We start from the raw sequence: 23653 nt of genomic DNA, 5'->3' as shown, positions 1-23653 counted from the left end.
TGAGAAGACACTGGAGCAACCACATCACTAAAATTAGGAGAAGGTGAAATGTTTTTTAACAATCTGTTTATACTGTGGCCCCACAAACACTTGTCTCAGCACAAATGAAAGGCAGTGCACTGTGGTATATGCTTGGGAACTTCTCAAAGAAGTTTCACCATCAGAAAAAGCCCTCATGTAACTGTATCTGCAATGATGACTGACACAACCAGTGAGGTTTCAAACTTGTATAAGCTCTGCCATATCCTTCTGAAAGAAGACTGTAGTATTTCTCTAAGAGATTTTCTTTAACTTCTAATGTTCATCCACTGCTGATATTTGTGAATTAGACAGTTACCAAGATTACATGGTGCCATCACTAATCCATTAAATGTCCAACCCTACCAAAACTCTTTTGAACTCTGAGTCCCCTCATCTGTTACTTTTTAAGGATTTTTGCCTGACTGAGCCGAAGAAACAGTAATAACTGAATGAAAAAACTGTAGGTGAAAGGGAATTACCCTGCATGTAAAAATAGTTTTCTGTCCTCCCACTCCCCAGAAAGCATAAATGAAAGTGCTCTTTTCTCAGGGAGGCAGTAGCTTACAACAGATGAATGTGAAGGGACTGCTTCCTAACTATAGTGCTTTATCAATTAACAGAATTAGTATCTCACTAAAAGTATTGAGTTTTAAAAACAGAACAGAAAATTAAATAAGCTCACACTCTAAACTTTATATAGATATATATCTGCATATAAACAAGTTATATATATTTACTATTATACACATTTGATGTAAAACCACAAATTTTATATACACAAAATTCCAGAGATATTAAAAAATATACCTTTTACAACAGTAAAGTTCCATATCAAAATCAATTATAAAGGTAGTATACATCATTGTTGAAGTATAATGCTAAATAGAAATAATTGCATGGCTAAACCAGAAGATTTATTTCTCAAAGGAAAGGAAAATAAAGGAGGTACTTACTACAGAAATAGGAGGTCCTATTACAGACCCATAAGGTTACACTTGAACACAGAGAAGAAAAATGTAATATTACTAAAGAAATAAATAATACTGGGAAACATATTAGAGAGACCCATTGTACAAGTACAGACTGAAAACTAAAGTTTCTAATGATGGTAAAGTCTAAGTGCTCCTGCAGAAAATTACCAAGATTTTAGACTCAATGTTGTGAAGAGTACAGAAATACATTTTACAGAGTGATTACAAGTTACTTCACTGTTTAAACAACTTAAAAATAACTTAAAAAAAAAAAAAAAGAAAGAAAATAGAAAAGGAAGATGCAGGAATGATGATCATTCCTTAACATTTCCAATTCCCAGCAGGTAGACTTAGAAATTCTGGAAGTAAAACAATTATACTGAAGGCTTCAGATTAAAAAGCAAAGCAAACCGAAACAAGCCCACCTTCCCCAGCTTCTCACCTTTCTTCCCCCCCCCCCCCATTAAAAAAAAACCAAAAAAAACCCACCACCACCACTATGGCTATAGGAAAATCACCAGACCTAAAGAGACTTAGAAATAAATAAAGACAACTGAATGGAAATATTAGAAGATCAAGGCTAAGCTGACAGTTTCTCAGCAACCACAGTTTCACTAATACACTGTTAAGGCAAGGAAGTATTCTTTTATTATGATCTAAAGTTTAAGTCAGCATTTCTACACATTCTCTACAAATGTGGCTACACAAAACTACATTTCAATTGTAGGAGACAACAAGCAGAAAAAAATTCAAAAAGACATAATGTTATTAGTAATGGCCCTTTCTAAACACCATCAAATAAATACCTTTTAGAAACAATCAGAAATCTTTAAGATTATTGCAAAGAATTTTCCTACAACCCCCAGATGTTGAAAAAAAGTATATATTAAAAAATCAACTATCAAGACCACAAGAGGAAAGTGAAGAAATTAATTACATATGACAAGAACCTCATATATCAATACCTCATACAAGAAAGCTGGAGAGAGACTTTTTGTAAGAGCATGTAGTAACAGGACAAGAGGGAATGGCTTTAAACTGACAGGGGAGATCTAGGATAGATATTAGGAAGAAATTCTTCCCTGTGAGGGTGGTGAGATACTGGAACAGGTTGGCCAGAGAAGCTGTGGCTGCCCCATCCCTGAAATGTTCAAGGCCAAATTGGATGAGGCATTGAGCAATTTGGTCTAGTGCAAGGTGTCCCTACCTGTGGCAGGGGGGTTAGTTAGAACTAGATGATCCTTAAGGTTGCTTCCATCCCAAACCATTCTATGATTCTGCGAAGTCCTTCTCCCATTTGGGATTGTAGCCCTATTCCTATAATATAATGATCAAAAGCAAACAAGTGAAAAAGATACTTTCCCTTTTTGACTATGCAATGCTCTTTTGTTGCCACTACAGCAACTCCTTAATGCCATAGAAACTATCTGATAAATGTATTAGAAGCTCAATAAATTTCATAATATTGAGGTAGCAAAGGAATTGGTATTGTTGACTGAGAAGTTCTGTTCCAAGTGCCTATTTTAAGGAAGAAAAGTTTTCTAAAAATAACAATCATACTTTGAGCTGTTTTCAACAAAAATACATAATAGTTTCAGAAAACCTGAAAGTAACTTACACTAATCATATCAGATCACTGGAAAACGTGGGAGGATGATAGGAAAACGTAGGCACACCTTGAAATTACAAAAATGGGATACATGGATTTAAAATTTAACAGTCTTACTTTTGGATGGTTTGCTTTACCCAACTTATATATTTTTAATGAGGGCAAGGGGGATGGGAACAATACTGTGAATTGTATGCTAATGTTTTGTCCAATTTCTCAAGATGCTAAAAGTACACATAAGGTGTATGATCTTTTTAGACATCTATATGTATATCTTCATCATCTGGGTACTCCCATGCCATTACAGATACTGGCAGAAACACAAATTAACTCCCCCTTATACAGGCAAAAATGAAACTGCTCTGTTTTCACGTGTCCAGTACTACAGTATACTTTTTTCCTACCAACTGCTTTCTAACATTGCACTCCTACTGATCTACCTCTAGAGACCAAGTAAAAAGGGTACAAAGAAAATAATACATCTGTGCAGTGCACACACAGTACTATCTTTCTCTACAGAGCAAGCATGATTTGATGCATGCCACAGACTTGGTTAACAAATTTGGGCTGGGTTTGACTCAGGCTCAGAGGTGGAAATACTCAATCCTGGAAAAGGGCCTTTCACCAGGACTGCTGTTCAACATCCAGATACCTAAGGCACCTGCCAGCCTTGATGATACCAACAGCCCCTTTAAAAATAAAGCAAAAATCAAAAGCCATAATGCAGTGCAACATACAGTTGCAGGCAAGAGCCTGCAAACATTTAAAAATGCATGTGAGATTGAAACATTTGTAAGAGTACACATAGTGAAAATACAGGCCAATTGTATCACAACTCTCATGCACTTCTCATCCCATTCCTCTACACTTGAAACAAAGGAGGAAGGCTGGGTTTAAAATGTTCTATTGGATATTAGTCATATTTAAAAAGATAACTCCAAATTGAAGTCACAACACAATAAACAAAAATAATTAATTTTTCTGAAAAGTTAAGACCTTACTGTAGGCAAACAGCACTGCTTTTTGGCTTCTGGCTTTTTAAAGCCTAAACCCAACCCAGCAGAGCCTTAGAAGACACATTATTTTCTAAATACATCAAATGTTTGTTTACAAAAAGATACAGTACACACTTTAAAGCAAACAAACACCACAGTAACAACTTCATTTCTCTATACTTTTTTCTTACAATAAGCAATACGGAAAATTCCAGTTCTTCTTATTACATTTTCTAAGTAGCAGCTTATCCCTCAGACTTGTACACAGCATCAAAATGCAGCATCTTTTCTATTTTTCCCTCATGAAATATTTTTTTTACCAAATGAACAACAACAACACTGACTTATCTGTTTTTGCAATACAGGCATGTATGTTCACAGAAGGCAACAGACTGCATTAAAACACTACCAAAACAAGCCATTTCACTATATATGACTCTGCCCCTAGGGAAAGGAATGAGAGCAGATAGGATGTGACAGATGTGTAGTCACGTCACTTAATACACTACTGGAAGGTGCTCAAATCATTATGGTGACAGGCATAGTATAAAAACTTGCAAAGAATGGACTAAGCATTTATCTAGCTTTCTGCATACATGGTTCTTGTAATCAAAGAAGATACTGAAGTCCATAAAGGTGCCGTATGAGAGAAGGCAGCCTGGGAATGCCAATATGCAAAATAGCTACTAAAAAAAAAAAAAGGAAAAAAAAAAAGAGGGGACATAGCATGTCTGTTTCTGTCAGCAAAGTTCCTGCATCATGAATATGGGATGGGAATTCTAAGGTTGAATTCAAAGTCTGTCCTCTAAAAATTTCCTTTACAAGAGTATTTCTTAAGAGGTTTAATTAAACTTGAAATTCACCCAAACCAAGAAATTTAAATAAGCACCTATAGATCTCCAAACTGATTTCATTTTTCTGAAAAAGCTGTTTTGTTGAAATCTCTGCTCTACTTTGGTTTGAAAGACACAAACAATAAGGATAAAACCAGAAATCATATGGTTACTGGACTTAAGTAATAGGACTAGTCACTTGTTTGAAGGTAAGTGCAAACCTAAGAGATTAAAAAAATTAGGATTTTGGGGCAACTGGCCAAGAAAAGTATGAAAAATGCAGGAGAAAATTGTTATCTCACTTCCTTCAGGTTTAATAATCCTGACTGTTACAAATCTAATGTAGGTCAAGAATATTTCCAAACAGTAGCATGATTTTTAACTGCAAGTATCCCTTCAGCAGAGACCAATACCACTGCAGTTTCAGATAGACTGTTAGGCCCAAATCATGCAAATTAATCTGCATAGGTAGACCCCTGCGCCTCTGAGAATATGCATTAAGTCAAAGAGGGAAAACTAACTCACAGGATAAGATTCTTAATTTGAAGCTGGACCGCTATAACTCATTATGACGCTAATCATAAATGCCTCATCACCGATCTCTGCTCCCCATCTGTTTGCTTTATCTTATTATGGTTTTATATCTCAATCCATGGGACTAACTACAGTTGTCAAATTAAGCACCTGTATATGCCTCCGTTTCTGCAAGACCAGGTCTTCAGACAACGGCAGTAACATTTTTCTTATGCTTGTGCATATGCCTGGTTTATTCCCTGAATGGGGCTATACAACAGAAAAAAATTATTGTAACATCAGTTTCTTCATTTATACAAATCTCAGTGTTTTCCAGTAATTCACCCACTTAAACCAAAGGATAAACTCCATTCACCTTCTGAAGTGTAACAACTAGTATTTTCAAAGGAAATTACCTGCATACCAAAAGTGACCTGAAGAATATAAAACTGAGCTTTAAAATTAATTGAAAAGATGCATTTGCTTCTTTATCATACCATCACAAAACAAGAAAATGTCAGAAAATAATATTGCAGACTAAGTCAAAGCTACTGGCACCAACTGACCCTACACTGAGAAATGCTGAACAGGGGGAGCACTCCAGTACAGCACCACTCTGTCCCTCCTATTCTACTCTCTCTGCTTCCAAGTTGGTCACTGTCAGCATAATGCAGTAGGGCTTTCTTTTGACCCAGTATGGCCATTTGTGCATTCTTACAGGTATCTCACAGAAAGAAGTCCCTGATACTTTAATGACAACTCCACTAGAACTAATCCTAGAATCCTACTTTTTACTAAATTAAAAGCCACACATTTTTACTAAATTAAAGACACACCAGCCCCCCTTGGGGGGGGGGGGGGGGGGGGGGGGGCTGGTATGGTTTTGTGGGAGGGTTTTTGCAACTTCTCTCTTCTTATAAAAAAGTGGGGTTAAGAATGAAACCAAAGTGCAATTACATATTTATTACGTATTTCAATACTCTGATTAACAAATCTATCAAACAGGTAGAGGAGAGAAAGTGGGAGTTACGCTGGCTCACTAAAAAAAATGGGACAAACATAATATTAAACCTATTAATCTTCCTATTTTCCAGAATTATGAGCACCAACCATGCTTATTTTCACCATTTATAGCAGAAGATAAGAATATCAATGAAAGAGATCCACAAATCTAAATAAACAATTTGAGAATTCAGTGTAAAAGCAGTGCTTCTGAAAGGCAATTCCCGCTTCTTCAACAGACAGACATAATTCTAATAGGTGCTTTTGGCCCCTGGATTTGTACTGAAATTCAGTGACAACTGGAATTTAGGGGAAGCATTCAATATATTACAGAGATATTGGCATCCTTTCAAGAGTAGTAAGCTGGATCATAATTTTCTTTCCCAAATTAGAGGTTAAATCTGCCAGCAGAAACTCAACCAGAGCTGGGATACACAGGCTCTCAAAACAGTAGTGTCTTGCCTAAGACCTGATTGGCAGCATCTTCCCCCTTGAGAGGCTGCAGCTCATGGGACCTTTCGATTTCAAAACTCAGCAGAAATTAAGAGCTTGGAGCTACCAGTTCACAAGAGGTATGAGAGGGGGTCCCATCTCCTCACTAATACCTTGCTGTAGGGCATTCAAAATATGCCTGTGGGCTGAATTTGGCCCCACTGTCTCAGGCTGCAAGCCCACAAATCATGGAAAGATTCCAAAAAAAAGTTTCCCTCTGCTCACAAGTCAATTTACCCTTACCAAAATTATTCTTCATCTACATCAACTGTTGAGGATTCACTAACTAAAATACTCATGCATAGCCTGAGTACCTTGAAAATTCAAGTCATGGTACAGGTCAACATCAGCATTTAAAACTTTCAAAAGTATTGCAAACAATTACCACACCCTCAAATCACTGATAAAATATTTTGCAGATCTTAAATGCATACATTTCTAGCATGAAACATTTCTCATTGGTGACAAAATCTCCTTGTGATTTCAGGCAATAGAATACTTTGATTTTGGAAGTTGAATGTAGAGTAAAATTGCTATTGTTTTATTTATTAAAACTCATTCTTGATCTTACCTTTTAGCAGAGGCAGGGGAGTTAACTCGATAGGCTTGCCCTGAGACCTAAACTGGGAGGAGCTTTGTGACCTCTTCTGTCTGGCTTTTCTGACGGACTTCCGAGAAAATCCGTCTACTTTATCCACTGATGGAGGAGTAGTTGGTGCTGAGGACATATCCCTACTGAAGGAAAACAAATGTTACCAACATATTCCAAGTGGGTAAAGATTAACTTAAATTTTCAAAAACTCATCTTTCAACACCACTCCCCTATCGACAAGTCACCCAGACAGACTGAGAGCTAACCACCAATGTACGTACAAATTGCATGGAATAAACTTAATGCAACAATGTAATAATTCTCACTTTTTTCATCTGTGTCTCCCATTTTTCAAAAATCCTGTCACAGAAAAATTCAGACCTAGTACTGACATCATTAAGTCAATAGAACTTCATAAACCTGTAGAATTGACATAGGATTGTAGCCTTAACCACATATTCTTTGGGTAAAGTAATTTCAACTCATTCTGCAAAGGACCACACATGCAAGAGAATGGGTACACAAAAAGGGCAACTGTTTTTTTTGCCATTACAGTCATCAACATGCATAGGACAAAAAAAAAAAGTATGACAGAAGAAATGTTCAGTTTATTTTTTGCCACACCTGAATACAAGTTATTATTTAAATTTAAGAAAGTATAGCAAAAAGTACTGCTATGCTTCACAATTTCACTAACACCGACAAATTCTATATATTACCTCTTTATTCTCCACTTTAGAAATACTCAGTTATTTTCTTGTAAGCCTCTTTATACACAGTTATTCCACCTTCTGGCATTTCTGTAAGAACTGCAGTGTGGTAACCATAACTTTCTAAGGGCATAAACCAAACAAGGTTTGCAGGAGAGGCAAAGAGCCAAAAAAAGGTTTCTGCAAGCAAAAGTTTGTTTGTTTCCCAGCTCTGTTAGCCAGTCTAAGAAATAAGTGTTGCTTCTTTCTAAAAAACTTGCCTTAGTAGTACTCCTGTATCTGATTCCCTACTACTATGAAATAATGAAAGGAAACATTTAAACAGTGAATTAATCATCCAGCTATTGTATTTACCAGTCTTGTCCTGCTGCTAAAAAGGCCCATCACATCTTTGTGAAACACATGAGTAATACTTAAGGGAAATGAGACAGGAGGAATTTAGGCCTACATATTCCACGCAGCTCTGTGTACAGTTAACTTCACCAGCATGTGCACCTCTGCTGAAATCAACAGAGCTATATGCATTAATAACATGATCATTAAAAACAGCAGCTCTGTTGATTTCAGTAGGGCTACCCACTTGTGCAAAGTTAAGCATCGGCATAAGCATTTGCAGGATCAGGGTCTTAGAACATGTCCTTGGAAAGCATTACTCATCCTCAATGTCTGTTGACTTCAATTACCAAAGTGACTCGTATGCTAAAAGAAGTTGATTCCACAATATAGAGAACACTTTAGAGTGCTGGCTTTATTAAAATATTTGGTTACTCATATGCTTCATAAATTATTAAATCCATTGAAACACATTTGGGTTTGTCTTTTGTAAGAAAAGCTTTAGAAAGTATTATTTATTGCAACAGTGTAAACAAGTTCCAAAAGATAAGAACTATTTAATACAAAATTACATATATGTGCACTAAATCTATCAAAAATGGAAGTATAAACTCCATAGCTTCTTCCAGGAAGTATGTGCAGCACCCAGAAGCTGAACTGTGCAGCTGGCATTACAATAATGAAAAAGCCTTGTTCCATCTTTTTGATTTGTAGATATGCTGTCTAAATATACTATCAGCAACATCAACTCGTACCTTAAACTGGTCTTGTTTATCATTCGGGGAAAAAAAATGCCACCATCATCACCAGGGCATTCAGGCCCCAGCCAAGATTAATAAATTGAAAAGATAAACTGAAATAGAATGGTCTTTAGCAACCCACTTCTAAGATTTCAACAGTCCACCAAAAAACATGCAAACACAAAGTTACCTGTTACATAAACCAAATTTTGGAAATATCAGCAAAAATACATTCTTAAAACCTGAATTGCTTGGCCCTATTTCATCTCATAAAAAAAGATTTACCTCCTCATCACGTGCATCAGTAAAGTGGAACCATTTCTGCAGAAATGTTTCCATGCTCTCTCAAAATTAAATTACAAAAAATAAATAATAATAATAATGGGCAGGGGCTAAAGTAGATCACTTAAACTGCAGGATCATTGTGTCAGCAAGAAGCTTTACTGACACTTCTCTGCTGTAAATTTAGTAACAGTTTCCCTAACCTGCTTTATAAATTATTAAAATCTAATTCTAATTCAACAAGAATACATCCAGCCTAACAACCTTACAGTAAACACTGATCTCTTTTTTTATCTCTCCAAATGAACATTCGCTTCCCTGAATACACTATCACAGTGAAATACACTGTTTCAAAGAACGGCGGGGGGGTGGTGGTGGAGATTATTTATTGTGTGCGAATGGGAAAGCTGCAAACACAGCCACTGCTTCTTGGTTCTTTCAGCAGGGGATCTTAATTTATTCCCCAAGTATTTTGGTAAAGAGGAAGCCACGCACATCAGATCTGCTGGTCCCCGGGGTACGGGGGGGTGCAATGCACAGACAGGCGAGTGAACGTGAAAATACCGACGGATATCACCACCAGGGAAGGAGCCGGAGGCTCGCTCCCCGCCCGGGAAGCAGAGGTGTAATTAGCTGCCTCCCGCCTGCTGCTATCGGCTGTCAATTCCAGAACGGAGCCGCGAAGCACCGCAGCTGGAACATGTCCTCCCCGCAGCCCCCCGCGCCTCCCTCATCGTCGCTCGGCCTCCCCCTCCACGGCCCGCCCGCGCCTCCTGCCCGCACCGCCGCCGCCTCACCTCTCCCCCGCGGGCCGGCGCAGAGGGACGGACGGATGGAGTTACCTTGACTCTCCTGGTAGAGAAGCCGGAGACGGGAGGGAGGCGGTGGCTTGAGCCGGGCTTGGTGAAGTGCGGCCGATGCCTGGCGGCGGCGGCCCAACTGTACTACGCGCCGGGCTCGGTCCCTGCCGCGGCGGCGGCGCAGGAGCCTGTAGGCCTCGGCGGCGTTGGCGGCCTCCCCAGCGCAGGGCGGCGTTGGCGGCGGGTTCAGGAGCGGGCGACTGCTCGGGCTCCGCTCAGTCCCATGCACTCGGCGCGGCCCGCTGCCTGCGATGCCTGCTGCCTCTTTCACATTCCCGGCGGAGCCCTGCGGAGGGGCCCTGAGGAGGCTGGGGGGGGGGGGGGGGGGCGCGAGGGGAGCCGAATGCGGGCCGAGCCGAGGGGGAGCGTCGGGCGCGGCGAGGGCGGCCGGGGGGGGGGGGGGGGGCAGGCCGGGCTGGCGGCGCGGCGGTGCTGTGAGGGGAGGGAAGGCCTCTTCCGCCGGCGGCTGGCTCAGGTAAGAGGGGGGATCCCGGTGGGCTTCGGGGTCGCGCTCCGGCTCACTCCTATTGTCACTCTCAGCGGGCTCCGGCCATGGCACTCACTCACATACACTCACTCACTCACTCACAACCGAGCGTGCTGCCACCGCCCCCCCCCCGGCCAACGACCCGCCCCCCGCGCCCGCCCACTGGATCCTGCCGTCGGGACGCGCCGCCTCATTGGCGCCCGCCGCCGCCGCCGGGACAGCCGGGAAAGGGGATCGTTGCTGGAGGAGGCGGTGCCGACTGGGGCGGCGGCGGTGCCCGTGCCTGGTAGTTTGTTATCGCCAGCTCTCTTCTCGTCTCTCTGCGGGCCCGGGGGCGAGGTGGATGAGGGGCGGTTACTGCCGCCAGAGCGAGGCCCGTCGGCTGAGGTAAAAAACCCGGCAATGCTGAGGTAAAACCTTGCTAATGTTGAGGTAAAAGCTCCTGTCCCGCCGCACCAGGCCTCTGACGGAGGCGCGGAGCCCTCTTGCCGGGGAGGTCAGCGGGCAGGAGGCGTCTCCTTCCGGGCTGCTGCCGGGCCCTGGCGCTGGCTCCGCCGCCGGAGGGACTGAGCCGCCTCAGGTACGGCCCGCAGCGCCCTCGGCTTGCCCCGCTGCAGCGGCTCGTTTCTCAGTGGCAGGGCTCTGCAGCCCTGCACCTCCTGGTTTTGTGTTTCTTTAGCCACTGTGTGATTGCTTTCCGAGTCATTTTGTGCCTTTTTTTTTAAGTGTATTTATATGTATAGCTCAAGGAGCGTTTGTAGATAGTATTGTTAAATATCATAGATCTTGTTTAAACTTATTTCCCTGTTAGCTTGGTGTTTGGTGGTTGTGTCTTGTTGCTTTTTTTTTTCTTTTTCAAATAAAACTAGTGGTGTTCGTATGGCTGTTATGTTTAGAAATATTATCCACGATTTCCCCTGTGTTTCTGGAAGAAAAAAATACCCAACTATTCATACGAGCAGCAGTCCTGTGTTGATGTGACCAAAAGCCTCTGAGGTACAGTCATTCTCCTTAGGAAGTGGCTTTAAGGGCTGTTTGAGAGCTGGTTGCTTTGATGGGTCAATCACATTCCTCCTGTGCAGTGCAGGTAATGAGTACCTGAACCCTCTAAACATTACTGATCCTACAAAGGACGCCTAGTTTTTGTTCCACTCAGCTTCTTGATTCAGCTTACTCTCTAGGTATGTGAGTACCGATGTTGGGCTAATAGAGGAGGTGGGGCTCTGGCAGACTTGATTTAGAGTTATTTAAGCTGTTGTGAAGCCATTTTCATAATTGCTCATTTTCAGCCAGGTCAGTTCCCTGGTCCAGCTCACACTGAGGAACCTGGAACACTAGTTAAAATAAAAGCTCCCTGCTACTGAAGTACAGCTGTAATGGACATGAACAATATGCTTCTTGCATATCATAAGACATACATCTCCCCCTATTTTTTTTTAACTGTAGACTAATCAATTCCACATTGTTTCAGTCCTTGTGTGTCACAGTTGTAAACTTCTTAAGATGCATATTTCTTATTCCCGTGTTGTTTCAAAATCATTCACATCTATTTCGAACTGCAGCACCCAAGAGTGGAAACTACTACAATTAAGGACTCGACAGCTCCAGCATCTGCTGTCATACCTGTTGCAGACTACATTCCTGTTTACACATGCCAATACAAATGCTTTTGAGTCAGTATGATCTATTCATGGTTTTGCTGTCCTGTTTTACCCTCGCATCCATTTCTGCTGACCTACCGTGCCAGTTATTTCTCCCTCAAGTAGACAGAAATGCTACTTGAGATTTACTGCAACAGACCTAACACTATCCTTTCATTTTTTCTTGCTGGAAATGGACAATCAAGCAGTCAAGATATCTGTTAAAATAAAATTCCACATGATTTTACATCAGAAAACTGTAGAATTTGTCATCCTTTGTAATCAGTTGCATTTCTCAGAAGAATTGTATTTAAAATCCAAAACTTAACTAAGATTGAATGGTTCTACAGTTACAGAATGGTTCTATAAGTCAAAGTTAGAAGAGATATATGTCCATATTTGTAAATTCACTTAAACCAACTTAAACCAAACCACCTAAACAATCTTAAGTGCAAGCAGGGGTTGATAACCATGATTGGTAAGTGTTCAAGGCCAGGCTGGATGAGGCTTTGAGCAACCTGGTCTAGTGGAAGGTGTACCTGCCTGTGGTGGCAGGATTGGAACCAAATGAGCTTTAAGGCCCCTTCTAAACCAAACCATTCCATGACTTCATGATTCTCTGAACAAAGAATGTAGGTCAGCGGATTTTGTACTAATATAAGGTAGCATTTGGCAAAAAACAGTGTAACCTCTGGTTGCTCCTGTCAATGAGGGACAGAACTTGCAGATACTTAATTTTGTTAGTTGTGTTCGTCAGTGACATATTTTAATTCTCAGAGTTATTCACTGCCCTGTGCACTGCTTCTGATCGGGACTGAATAGTGCAATGAGCAGCTTGTAAAGTACTGATGGTATACTCTGCAAATTGTAAGGTTTTGTAGGTGAAGTTGAGCATGTCATTTTACATGGTCATACTTTGGTCTTCACTGTATGAAATGAAATCTGTCTTTTTAAACACTAAGAATCGAAACCTGAAGCATGTGTTGTGGGTGTTTATTAAAATAACTGCCACAGAAGGGATAAAAATGAAGCCTGTCCAGGTCCGCTAGCCTGTGTACACAGAGCTTTTCACTTCTTATGATGTCTTTCTATAACAGCTATGGAATTAGTTCTTCAGTATAGCTGAATGAACTGGTAATGCATTCAGCTAGTTTATTTCTTAAATGAAAAACACATCATGTAGTATGTTTTGTCCATTTTGATTGTGTAAACTATTTGTATGATATATTCTGTATCAGGTAATCTTTGTATGGTAACAATTCAAGAAAAATACAGGCTTTGTAAGTGAATAAACAGCAATTTTGCCTTTTTTTGTCACTTGGTCAGCAGAGTTTACAGAGTTGTCTTCTCTTTTCTTTCCAGTTTGCATTCTGTTTTTCCACTTTGGTCTTTGAAGTCTCCATCTGTGAGGAGATTTAAGACCACAACATAAGATATGAATTTAAAACTGCTAATATTTCAAAGGGGCACTGTTGTGTGGCCTTCTGCTAGTCTCTGTTTAGTCTGTATTTTGTAAAAATTGCTACTTTAAAAATGATGACATGAATCCCAAGCAAAGATGGAGAAGAAAGAAGTAACACAGGTGTTTTACATAGGTGTGTTATCTGTTTATATATGCATTTGTATAAATACATATAATATCAATTTGCAAGTATAAAAAATAACTATCATCAGATAAAGTTCACATGACCAACATCTCACATGCAAGTGTGTAGGCATGCATATGTATATGTATGTGTTCAATACCTACAGCCCTTCTTGAAGACCTACAAGTAATAAGAAGTTATTTTGATCACTGGTTCTCTACTGTTATCAAAGGCATAAGACAAGCCTATCTTTTTTTTTTGAAGTTATACTGCCTTACTGTCCTATAAAAGGGATTTTAAAATTCAGCTTAGAAAGACATTTCCAAGGCCAGCTCCTCAGCAGTTAGGCACTGTGCTTTTTAGCACCCAGTCAGAATATCAGTCAAGGGTCCTCCAAAACAGAGTTTTTTGTACTGGTGACTCAGATTTGTGCTGCTTCATGGTTTTTTTTGTGTGACTGAAGTTCCACTATAGACCATCTGTTATGGCCACCCAGGCAGGAATACAGAGCTCATATCCACATTGGCATTCCGCTCTTTACGTAGCAGCTTATCAAACAGGATTGCTACATAGATAGCACTGTGGAAGTCCTGCTCCATTGAGCGATAAACATAAGTGGATCTAGCTGGAGCTTGTAAATGTTTCACATAGCACATCTGATGCATAGTTGTCTACAGTAAAGGTCATGTAATGCCCCGTAAAGGATCTCCTGTGTGTCAAAAGGAGCATTATCAGGGCTGCTGTGGGATTAGTTCAGATATTCCCTGTTCCAATGCCAGTAAGCAAGAAAAGACTTGATCTCCCCAGAGAACTAATTATTCAGACCAGCAAGAAAAAGACCAGAAAGTGTTATGGAGGGAGCAGCAGTGCTGTTTGAAGAGGCAAATCAGCATGCGAGCAAGGCTTTTCTGATACACTTTTTAACAGAAATGAACACAGTGAAATAGTGCATCAAAGTAACTGTCTTGCTCCATCAGTTTGATTGAAACAGCGCAATCTGAGATTTTTTGTTTCCTTTTGAATCAACTTCATGTGTAACAAAAAAGCATTCTATTTAGTCTGTTTACCCTCCAGTTAACTTCTGATTGATACATTTACATTCTGGGGAGGAATGGTTATGCCCAACTTTTGGGCAACATTTGTAATTGCTGTACCAGGTATTTGTAATAACAAGCACATCTTTATTACTTTTTGCCTCTCCCCCTTGTATCAGCTGTGCAATAATACTTGTCAGTGTCCTGTTAGATACTAGAAGTGTTCTGTAGCTCAGCTCAGAATTGTAGGGAATGCTTAAAAACAGAGGGAATCTTACAGCACTTAAATAAGTTTAAAATGTAAGTTGTAATGGGTTTTCCAAAGTTTGCGGTACAAAGCTGGGCAGAGGAAGGGCTGTACAGGTGCTGAGAGCACTTTCACAGAGCTTTTGAACAACTTGTTATGGAGCAAACCTGCTTGGAAAGAAGTGGCTGGGTATTAGTTACAGGTCGAAACACAAATCTTCCTGGGAGTCTGCTGCACACACAGGTGTGCCCTCACATGGAGCAAAACCAAGTAGTCCCTGGTATATATCCACTTTCGGTGGCTGGCTGTTCCCTGCCTGTCAGATACAACAGTAGAGATGTTGCTCTAGGGAAGCACTGGAAAGGAATCTACATACTGCTGAAATAGGAAGGACAGGAAAAGAAAGGTTATAAGAGCACTTTCTAAAATCCTTCCAGATCCACAGTCAAGGTTAAACAAATAGGATAATTTTACCACTGAGAAAGTTATGTGAATAAGGAGGCTTGTAATTCCTTCATGATGCTGTACAGGAAGTACAGATACCCTATAAATTACCTGCAGTAAAGGACTTTACATGAGACAGGAACTGGAGTTGAAATCCAAGTGCTATGAATCCTAGAAAAAGGTAGAAATTGATTAGATTTAGACAGAAAATAGCAAAGAACCACCTGAACAATCTCCTGACCAAGCAGACCACACAAAAATAGATTATTGGAACAGGAACAAAAACGGTGTTTAAAAACTTAGTTGAAGAGATGAGAATGTCCCACTTTAAAGGAGCACATTGTTAGAACTGATTTTTAGGAAACAGAAGGAATGGCATTAAAGCCTCTCCAGTACTTGATGACAAAAAGAGATGAGAATGCTAAGGGTAGGAAAGGAATAATGAATAAAACAGGAAACATAGTCTACCATTGTACAAACCTATCATGCATCCTTTCTTATATCTTTAACTCTGTGTAATTTGGTGTAGACTGTATTTAGAAAAGAGAATATAGAGAAAGCTGAGAAATAAAATGACTCGGTACAATTCCTGCATGAGGAGAGGCTTAATACACTGCAGATATTGAGCTCAGAATTAAAAAGCTCCAGGATCAATTTGATAGAGGTCTGTCAAGACCTTCAGTGGAATGGAGATGGGTGAATGAGTGACTTATTTTTCAAAATCCCTTTGCGTTTCTTTTTTTTCTGGTGTCTGGCAAGGTGGAATATTACAACTTTTCATGTCCTCTTACAGAAGCAAAAGGTATGAACAGGTTAAAATGAAACAAAATTTTAAAAACCCAGGAGTACCAAGGAGGTTAAATGTCCTTGTACTTTAAGAGGCTACCATAATTGCAATATACATGACATATATACCACATTAATAAGTTTAGAAGCTTATTTGCCACTAAACAAACATGCACCACTATTAACTTGAAAAATGTGTTCAAGAGAGAAGTCTAGACACCAGATTTAGGGTATGAAAACTTGGTAAACATAGAAGAATTTGAGCCAATATGAAATCTATGATATGCTGTGATAAGATTTGGTATATTATTATTAACTGGCTTCTTTGACATGTTATCCAGTCCCCACACTTCGAGAATTTTCAACGTTATCTGGTGTCAGGTATGTCCAGGAAGAGTTTATCGAAAGAATCAATAGTCAAGACTTGAACGAGAGAAGGATCAAAAATAGAGTTGAGATTTTCCTCTTTAAGAAGATGCAAGGAGGAGTTAAAACCATGATTTGCTAAGGCACCAAGTAGTACCAGCTGGCACCTCTGGAAAATTAATCTTAAGCTATATTTAGTATGTTAAAAGAAATTATGGCTCCCACTTGAGCCATTTCAGCTGATGCAGATAAAAAATTATCAGATCTCATGGAGTGTTCACTCATCTTGAGTAAATAAATATTTTAACAGAATTGTGCACTTCTGAGTCATATTTGGTTCCAATATGTGTCTTTCTACACAGAACTCCTGCCTCTGAGCAGATTCATCTCTTAACTGTGATTCTGTAAGTGTGCATCCCTACTTTGTGTGTTAAAGTCCATGAAAAATACACTAGATAATGAAATTCTAATATTGACAGCTTTTAGGGCACAAATGGCTAATGAAGAGTCCTTCAAACAAGCTCTTCCTCACAAGTTTGTTTTAGAAGAATTTAGAATAATTAAATTCAGCTACTGGGTTTTAATGATAGGCTGTTGAGATGTGTTTTTTTTAGTCCTATAATCTTTGTAGAGCTTAGTTCTTAAAATTTTATCACCATCTTGTAGCCTGAGTGTGAGATATTCCTGGGCAGCACTGTTCAATGCCTGCTTTAGTACAATTTTTAAATGTGTTTTTTTTTCTTTTTCACTCATTTATGCCTAGGTCAAATTCATATTATGATCTTATGTTCCTTTCTTGAAAACTCACTGGAGCTTCATGTAGGATCTTAAAATACTATGTAAGCTGCATCCTGGAAAATATCAAAATAGATTTTCTCCATCTTCTACATAAAACATCCTCTCTGAATTACCAAACTTTCTTCCAAAGTACACTGGTTTTGACCCAGAATTGAATTCCTTGACATTCAAACTGTTCTGATTGTATCAAATGTAATTCCACACCCACTGAAACCCAGCTCAAGCCTTTACCCTATGTCATCCCACCATTTTCAGGGGGATTTTATAGGAAGTTACCATTCTAATACACAACAGTGAATATGCTTTAGACTTTTTTAATAATTCCTGGTGGCATTGCAGTTAACAAACTGTTTTAATATATATATGTAAGCAATTTAAGTTGCCTCCTGTTCCCCACTTTTGCTTTTAACAAATTGACAGAATTATAACAAATATGCATGTCAAAGCTTTCATATGGTACCATTGCCTATCATCCCATTCAAATTCTTTCTTCAAGAAAATTACCATCTAGCATTGGTTCTGCTGGTGATTATCTACATGATGTTTCAACCAGAAAGCCATGCATGCAGAATCCTTTGTTTTATTTTAGTTGCAAAAGTATTTGCCCTCTGAAATGTTACCTGCTGATTCAACCCATTAGTCAGAAATACAAGTAAGATAGTCTGCTTTCAACTGAGATTTACAAAAATACTCATTACCTCTTGGGGAAAAAAAAAGGTAAAAAACATTTGCAGAAAAAAGTAGGGCATCTGCTGCTGCTACATGTTTAATTTTATTTGATTTACTATACTTAACTTTTTTCTTTGTTGGCAAAAACAACCTTAGCTGTTGCTAATGCTGTTTGCCAGCATCTCTGTCTGCATCTTTGGTTACTTCTTGGATTCATTCTCTTAGCATTTGCAGAATTCCGCTTGCGTCCTCTGAACTCTCATGGGAATTTTTCTTCTTTGGTGGTTAACATTCACAGCAGCATCAAGTTATTCACATTGTGGGTGACAATTTCCTGTAGTCAAAGACATGTGAACCCAGTTCCCTCTCAAGTGTCTTGGTGATCACTGTCAATCATGAGGGAATGCCTTTGTCTCATCTTCAGAGGTCTTGGATTCTTGCTGTACACACCCACAATTCAGTTTTGTCAGTAATGCCAAATCCCCTTCTGGAGAGTTTATCTAAATTAATCTCAGCTCATAATTTTACCATGTAGATTTATTTTGAAACCGGACTTTTCCTTATCTTACCTTTTATAGATTATTTCTTTAGGGAGTGGTTTCTGTAGAGCACCTTGGAAAGTAGCCAGTTTAGTCTCTGAGTTAGTGCTGTGTTTGTTTGTTCTGAATTTCTGTCTGGCCTGTTTTCTGCTGACCTTTACTGAAGTGATCATGTATATGTGTGCGTGCATGTATATTTGTTACGTTTTCTATCTTGCTCAAGTTCTGTTTTACTACATAAAACAAGCTTTTCTCCTGAGTTTAACATCCCAGTTGTTTTATTAGTATGGTAACAAGTCTGCTCATACAAGGCACATCACTGCACATCTGAATAAAAGTAAACATCCTGTGTTTCTCAGCCTGCTATAAACCCCAGCAGATGGCTGCTACTTTTACAAACTGTGCTGAATAGCATGGCTCACATTTCCCGTGCAACGGACTTATTTCTGGCATCCAACCCAGTATACTTCTTGCAGGTGGGAACACTGATCTAACCACAAAGCAGTTTAGCCCAAATCAGTCCTACATGACAACTCTTCACAGCTCAGACCTTGCTTTCTGGAATGGATGTACAATGGGCTGCACCTTATATTGCTGATCCATCCAAAGTTGCAAGAGGACTGATAGCTTCTACGTGTAGGTAGGTCAGCGATCATCAAGCCTAAAGGTCCTTTGTATAATATTTCTGTTTGTTAGAATCTTTGTGTGTTTACTTATTTTCCCAAGAATAAGTATTTTTTGGAGATAGATGGTATTTCTAAGAATGACTGGATTTCATCTTAATCCTCAGAGCCAGTCCCTGGTCAGGAGACCGTCTGAATCTGCAGGAGGTGGTGTATGTTTTCTCTACCTCAGCTAACATTCAGGAGACAGGTGCCACAGGTGTATGTCTTGGCCTGGTTGTCCTGCAGCAGCAGCACACTGATGTTGTCTGTGCTTAGCTCCATCTCTGGAATCAAGGGCATTTCAATGCCAGCATTGAATTGGCAGCAATGTCAGCTTCAGGCTTGACCCTTTGTTGTGTGTGTTTGTTCAGGGAACCATTCCCATCACAATTTCTTTTCCTAAAAAGAAGCAATAAGGGAGCTACTTTGGCTGCAAGTCCAGGCAAGTAGTCCCTGTTAAGTCTTAAAAACAATGTTGAGGATATTTTGTCATGAGGGAAAGGTAGTTTGGGAGTGGACCTCATCTTTTCTTGTTTAAAATGTTTCTCCACTGCATAACAGGCTTGGTCTCAGCTGCTTGCACCCACTTCCCATTGCATGTTGGAGTATTCAACATCAAAGGAAAAATGTTTTGAAAGACCACCTTCTAGAACTTGTGTACTAACCTTCTTGCATGGATGATCTTCAGTGAGCTACATGTCTGTTCTATTGCATTCAGAAGCCCTAAAAATGATGCCATTTGTTTACCAAAAAGGCTGAGTGCAAGTTAGCATAGCATTAGCTATCCTTGGGTACCTTCATCGGCCAGAACCCCTGTGATTTATGAAAACAAATATATGATGGGTGTATAACATGGGATATTTTCCTCTGTCATATGAGTATAGAAAGCTCCCAGTAGCTTTTGAATTCCTATTTTAATTAAGGATCCAGTAGACTGGTCACTCCCATCGAGTCTTTATTACTTCCTAAATCAAAGTTATTTACATTTGACAGTTGTTTTTTTTATGTTTTCTGTTTGGTTTTTTTTTTCAACAAACTATTGTTAACCCAAATTTCATTCTATTTTAAGGTATTCTGGACCATGTGCATTTCACTCTTTCAGCCATCTTGTCCTTCAATTCACTATTTGGTCATTTCAGAGTGACCCGGGAGGTGAGAGCTGTGAAACCAGAGATTTTACAGGTCTCTTGCCAGTGTTCGTGTCACAATGGTATCTCTTGTGTACCTCCCCATAATGGGAACTTCCTCTTGGAGCAGTTTTTCTGTGGTTAAACAGAATATACTGTTGGTCAAAATCTCTAACTAGTTTGAGTAAGTAATGAGACTTTATTCAGCCTGTCTTCCAACAGCTCTTCTGATTCCTTGAGGAGAGACTCCCTGGGTGGTTATGTATGTCCATTTTCCCACTAATGGGACTAAGTGTCATTGACTGGTGTATGCAGCCAGAGTTTCTTGAGATTACGGCTTTTTTACAAAAGGTTGTGCTCAGAAAAATCAATATTACACTAAAAAAATAACCTATCAACATTTTCCATTGTATAGAGAGGAGTTTCCGTTTGCTTTATCTTATGTGTCCTGGCCATATAAAGATAAGCGCTGAAATCAGGTGGACTGCCTGCATTCACTGAACTCTGCCATAATTTAGTATATCCTGCTAATTGCGATTCCAGTTCTCAGTTTGGTTCTTTAACCCAAAAGATCTTAGAACTGCTTGTACTGCCCCCCTTGCAAGTGTGTTTATTGAACCACAGAGTTGTATCTACTTCTTGCCCTTTTTTTTGCAGCTTTTTACAACAGCCATGCCTCTCCAGCTTTTGCACGGAGGTTTTCAAATTCAACCAAAGCATCTGTGAACCATTTTGCCTACTACAGTAAGACACATTTCTCCATGTGGACTTCCCTCCCCATCTGGGAAGCTGGGCAGTAGTATAAACCTGTGTACTACCAAACCAGACTAACTTTTCCACCTGTACAAAAAAATACAGTTCTTGTGCTTGAATAAAAACAATATAAATTATATCAGTGATCAAATGAGGCATCAGAATAAGTTACTCCTTACCGAGAAAGTTGGATTCAAGTGTGAGCCAAGTCAGTTTCTACTGATGTTTGCTATATTAAGAAGCAATGGGGCATGTGCACAGCCTTGCAAATTTTAAGTGGGAGAGAAGCTTCATATGAAAGCACTAACTGTAATCACAGCCTAAAACACATGCTGCCAGAAGCCTTTAGTAACCACACTCAGCTTCTCGCCTTCTTGCTCCGTACTCACATGTAGATCCTGCATTATATGTCTATCCTACATCTAGCTTGTGGTTTTCCCCCATTAATTTGTAACTGTTGTGCATGTCTCCCTCACCACTGGCCAAAATCTATTCTACCCAGTCAGAGGCTACATCCCTGCTAGAAAGGATGAAAGCAAGGTTGCTAATCAAGCCTTTGAAGAGGGCAGCAACTTGTGAGACTATTAAAGAAGGTTACAGTAGGTTCAAACTGCTAGGAGTGAAATACAAATAACTTATGAGTGTAAATAAGACACTTTCAAATGTGTTTAATATTGCATGCCTGTCTGGAAATCTGGCTCATGATTCTTCTTTCTATTTCTAACTCAAGAGGGTCACTAGTGCCTGAAAACACTGATATGCCAAGGAAGCCAATTCCTCATGGGAGCGTGACTCTGTTCCACACAGACATTTTCCCTTCTGTCACTTGGCATAATTCAGTATGTGACTTGCAAACTCAAAATATAAACAAGAGGGAGGAACCAGGGCCAACAGTGTTGCAAGCAGAATTCTCAGACCTTCCCAGTGACTGAGAAATACCTCTCCTCTAGAAATACCACCCATTTCTCTGTTCTTTTTAGCTTAACCGGAACTATTTCTTTGCAGCTCTTAACCGGAACTATTTCTTTGCAGCTCTTTCCTTACAAGGAAGCTGGGGCAAAAATACCATAGTCAAACTTATATGATTAGACTGTAAAACCACACCACTCGCTGCCTCACTGTGCAATACACAATTTAGCAGGTAAATTTCTCCTATCTTGTAGTTCTCTTCCTGTGAATGGTTTATTTCTTTTTCTTTCTCAAGATCATTTTCTCCCGTAATTTTGTTGTTCTTTAACAGCTTTTAAATATAGTTATGAAATATGAAAGCACATATTTAAATATATATTTGTTCCTGCTGCTCACATCTGTTACAAATGCAAGTTAAAAACCTTCAGTGTGTTTGCACATCATTCTAAGGAGAAAAGAACTGTTCCCTGTACCATGCTTCACTGGCTTCCAGTCATTCCCATTTCCCAGGATGCACAAAATTACTGCAATTTTGCAGGTTTTTCCTTAAGATTGGTAAACGATACACCTGAGCAAAACAAATGGGAAGTACTCCAGGAGCACAGACGTATCTTCTGAACACCAAATCTGAGGTGTCACATATCCTTCAGTTCCTTATCCAACCCCAGTGAGTGCTGACCCTCTCCCGGTGTGGCAGCGAGCAGCCCGAGGCAGCAATGTGAAGATATTACTGGAATAGTTGCTTAAACAATGGTGTATCTTCTTCGTTCTCCAGCTGGAGCACCTGGTTCTGCTCTGGAAGGTGAATCCTAAGCAATTTCCTGCTTAGGGTCACACTGTGCTACCTGTGGAGATTCTTTACTAACAGTTCTGGCACCTTCCTCAGCAATTGCCTTGGTTATTGTGCCACTACCTCTTTATACAATTTGCTCTTTTGGTACTCACCAAATCCTTCCAACATCTGTTCAGCACTGGTAATGCTTTAATGACCTGGTGCTATCAGGGCAACCAAGTGAATGGGGAAGTGGTTGCAAAAGCTACTTGCTGCTTTGGCTCCTTCCTTTGTGCAGAGGAGCTCTTGTCTGTAGTTCTATTATGAAAAATACTCAAAATCTAAAAGAGACTAAGCACGTGCAACTTCATTCACTCATGGAGCTGCACCTGCACCACGGAGCATATCCATGCACTCCTGAAACAGTCCAGTGTTACTGACAACTCAAGTGTCGCTTTAGAGCTGGATTTAGCAAGGTCAGGCTAGCACAGGTGTTTTAAGGGAGACAGTTTCATCTTTTAAGTGTTTGAATCTGAATTTCAAACAATCTTTCGAATTAAGGAAGATGAGAATTTATGGGAGGGTAGAGGGCCTGAGACCTTTAAGAGAATTATTAAACTGAGTTATCAAGACTGACAGTTTCTTAACCGGGGGGGGGGGGGGGGGGGGGGAGAGAAAACACAAGTTGCTGGAATGGTTAATTTTGGCCCCTGCCTTTACAACATACCTTATTTCTAATTCACATGATGTCCGATTTCATCTCCCAGGCAGTCATCTTGTCATACATTGATTATTGTAATAAACATTGCTATTACCAAATGTTATTCCTACATGCAGTAATGAACTAAAGAGCAGAGTCTGCAGAGCTCACAGGCTGT

The 23653-nt window shown here is 39.9% G+C and overlaps 1 protein-coding gene and 1 long non-coding RNA gene across 4 annotated transcripts in view; one reads left to right on the top strand and one right to left on the bottom strand.

Moving 5' to 3' along the window:
• Positions 1–10069, bottom strand: part of PPP2R5E (protein phosphatase 2 regulatory subunit B'epsilon) — a 76125-nt gene extending 66056 nt beyond the window's left edge. For 2 of the 3 annotated variants that reach the window (XM_062630749.1, XM_062630751.1), the window contains exons 1-2: positions 9936–10064; positions 7008–7171 (exon numbers count right to left, since the gene is read on the bottom strand). In XM_062630749.1, coding sequence (XP_062486733.1) covers positions 7008–7164 — 157 coding nt within the window. In that variant the 5' untranslated portion in view covers positions 7165–7171; positions 9936–10064. Of the gene's footprint in view, positions 1–7007; positions 7172–9935 lie in introns of all 3 variants that reach the window. The other variant, XM_062630750.1, reaches the window with a different exon arrangement.
• A 634-nt stretch (positions 10070–10703) lies between these two features.
• LOC134169856 (uncharacterized) lies at positions 10704–13410 on the top strand. Its single transcript, XR_009967030.1, has 2 exons — positions 10704–10827; positions 11528–13410. It is a non-coding gene; the product is annotated as an uncharacterized LOC134169856 (long non-coding RNA).
• Positions 13411–23653: the final 10243 nt, after the last annotated feature.

This window comes from Pezoporus occidentalis, unplaced genomic scaffold (assembly GCF_034315485.1).
Source record: "Pezoporus occidentalis ecotype Australia unplaced genomic scaffold, CSIRO_AGI_Poc_V1 ctg36, whole genome shotgun sequence".
NCBI classification, from domain to species: domain Eukaryota; kingdom Metazoa; phylum Chordata; class Aves; order Psittaciformes; family Psittacidae; genus Pezoporus; species Pezoporus occidentalis.
Note: the sequence above shows the minus strand (reverse complement) of the source record. Positions and strands in the feature narration are given on the sequence as shown.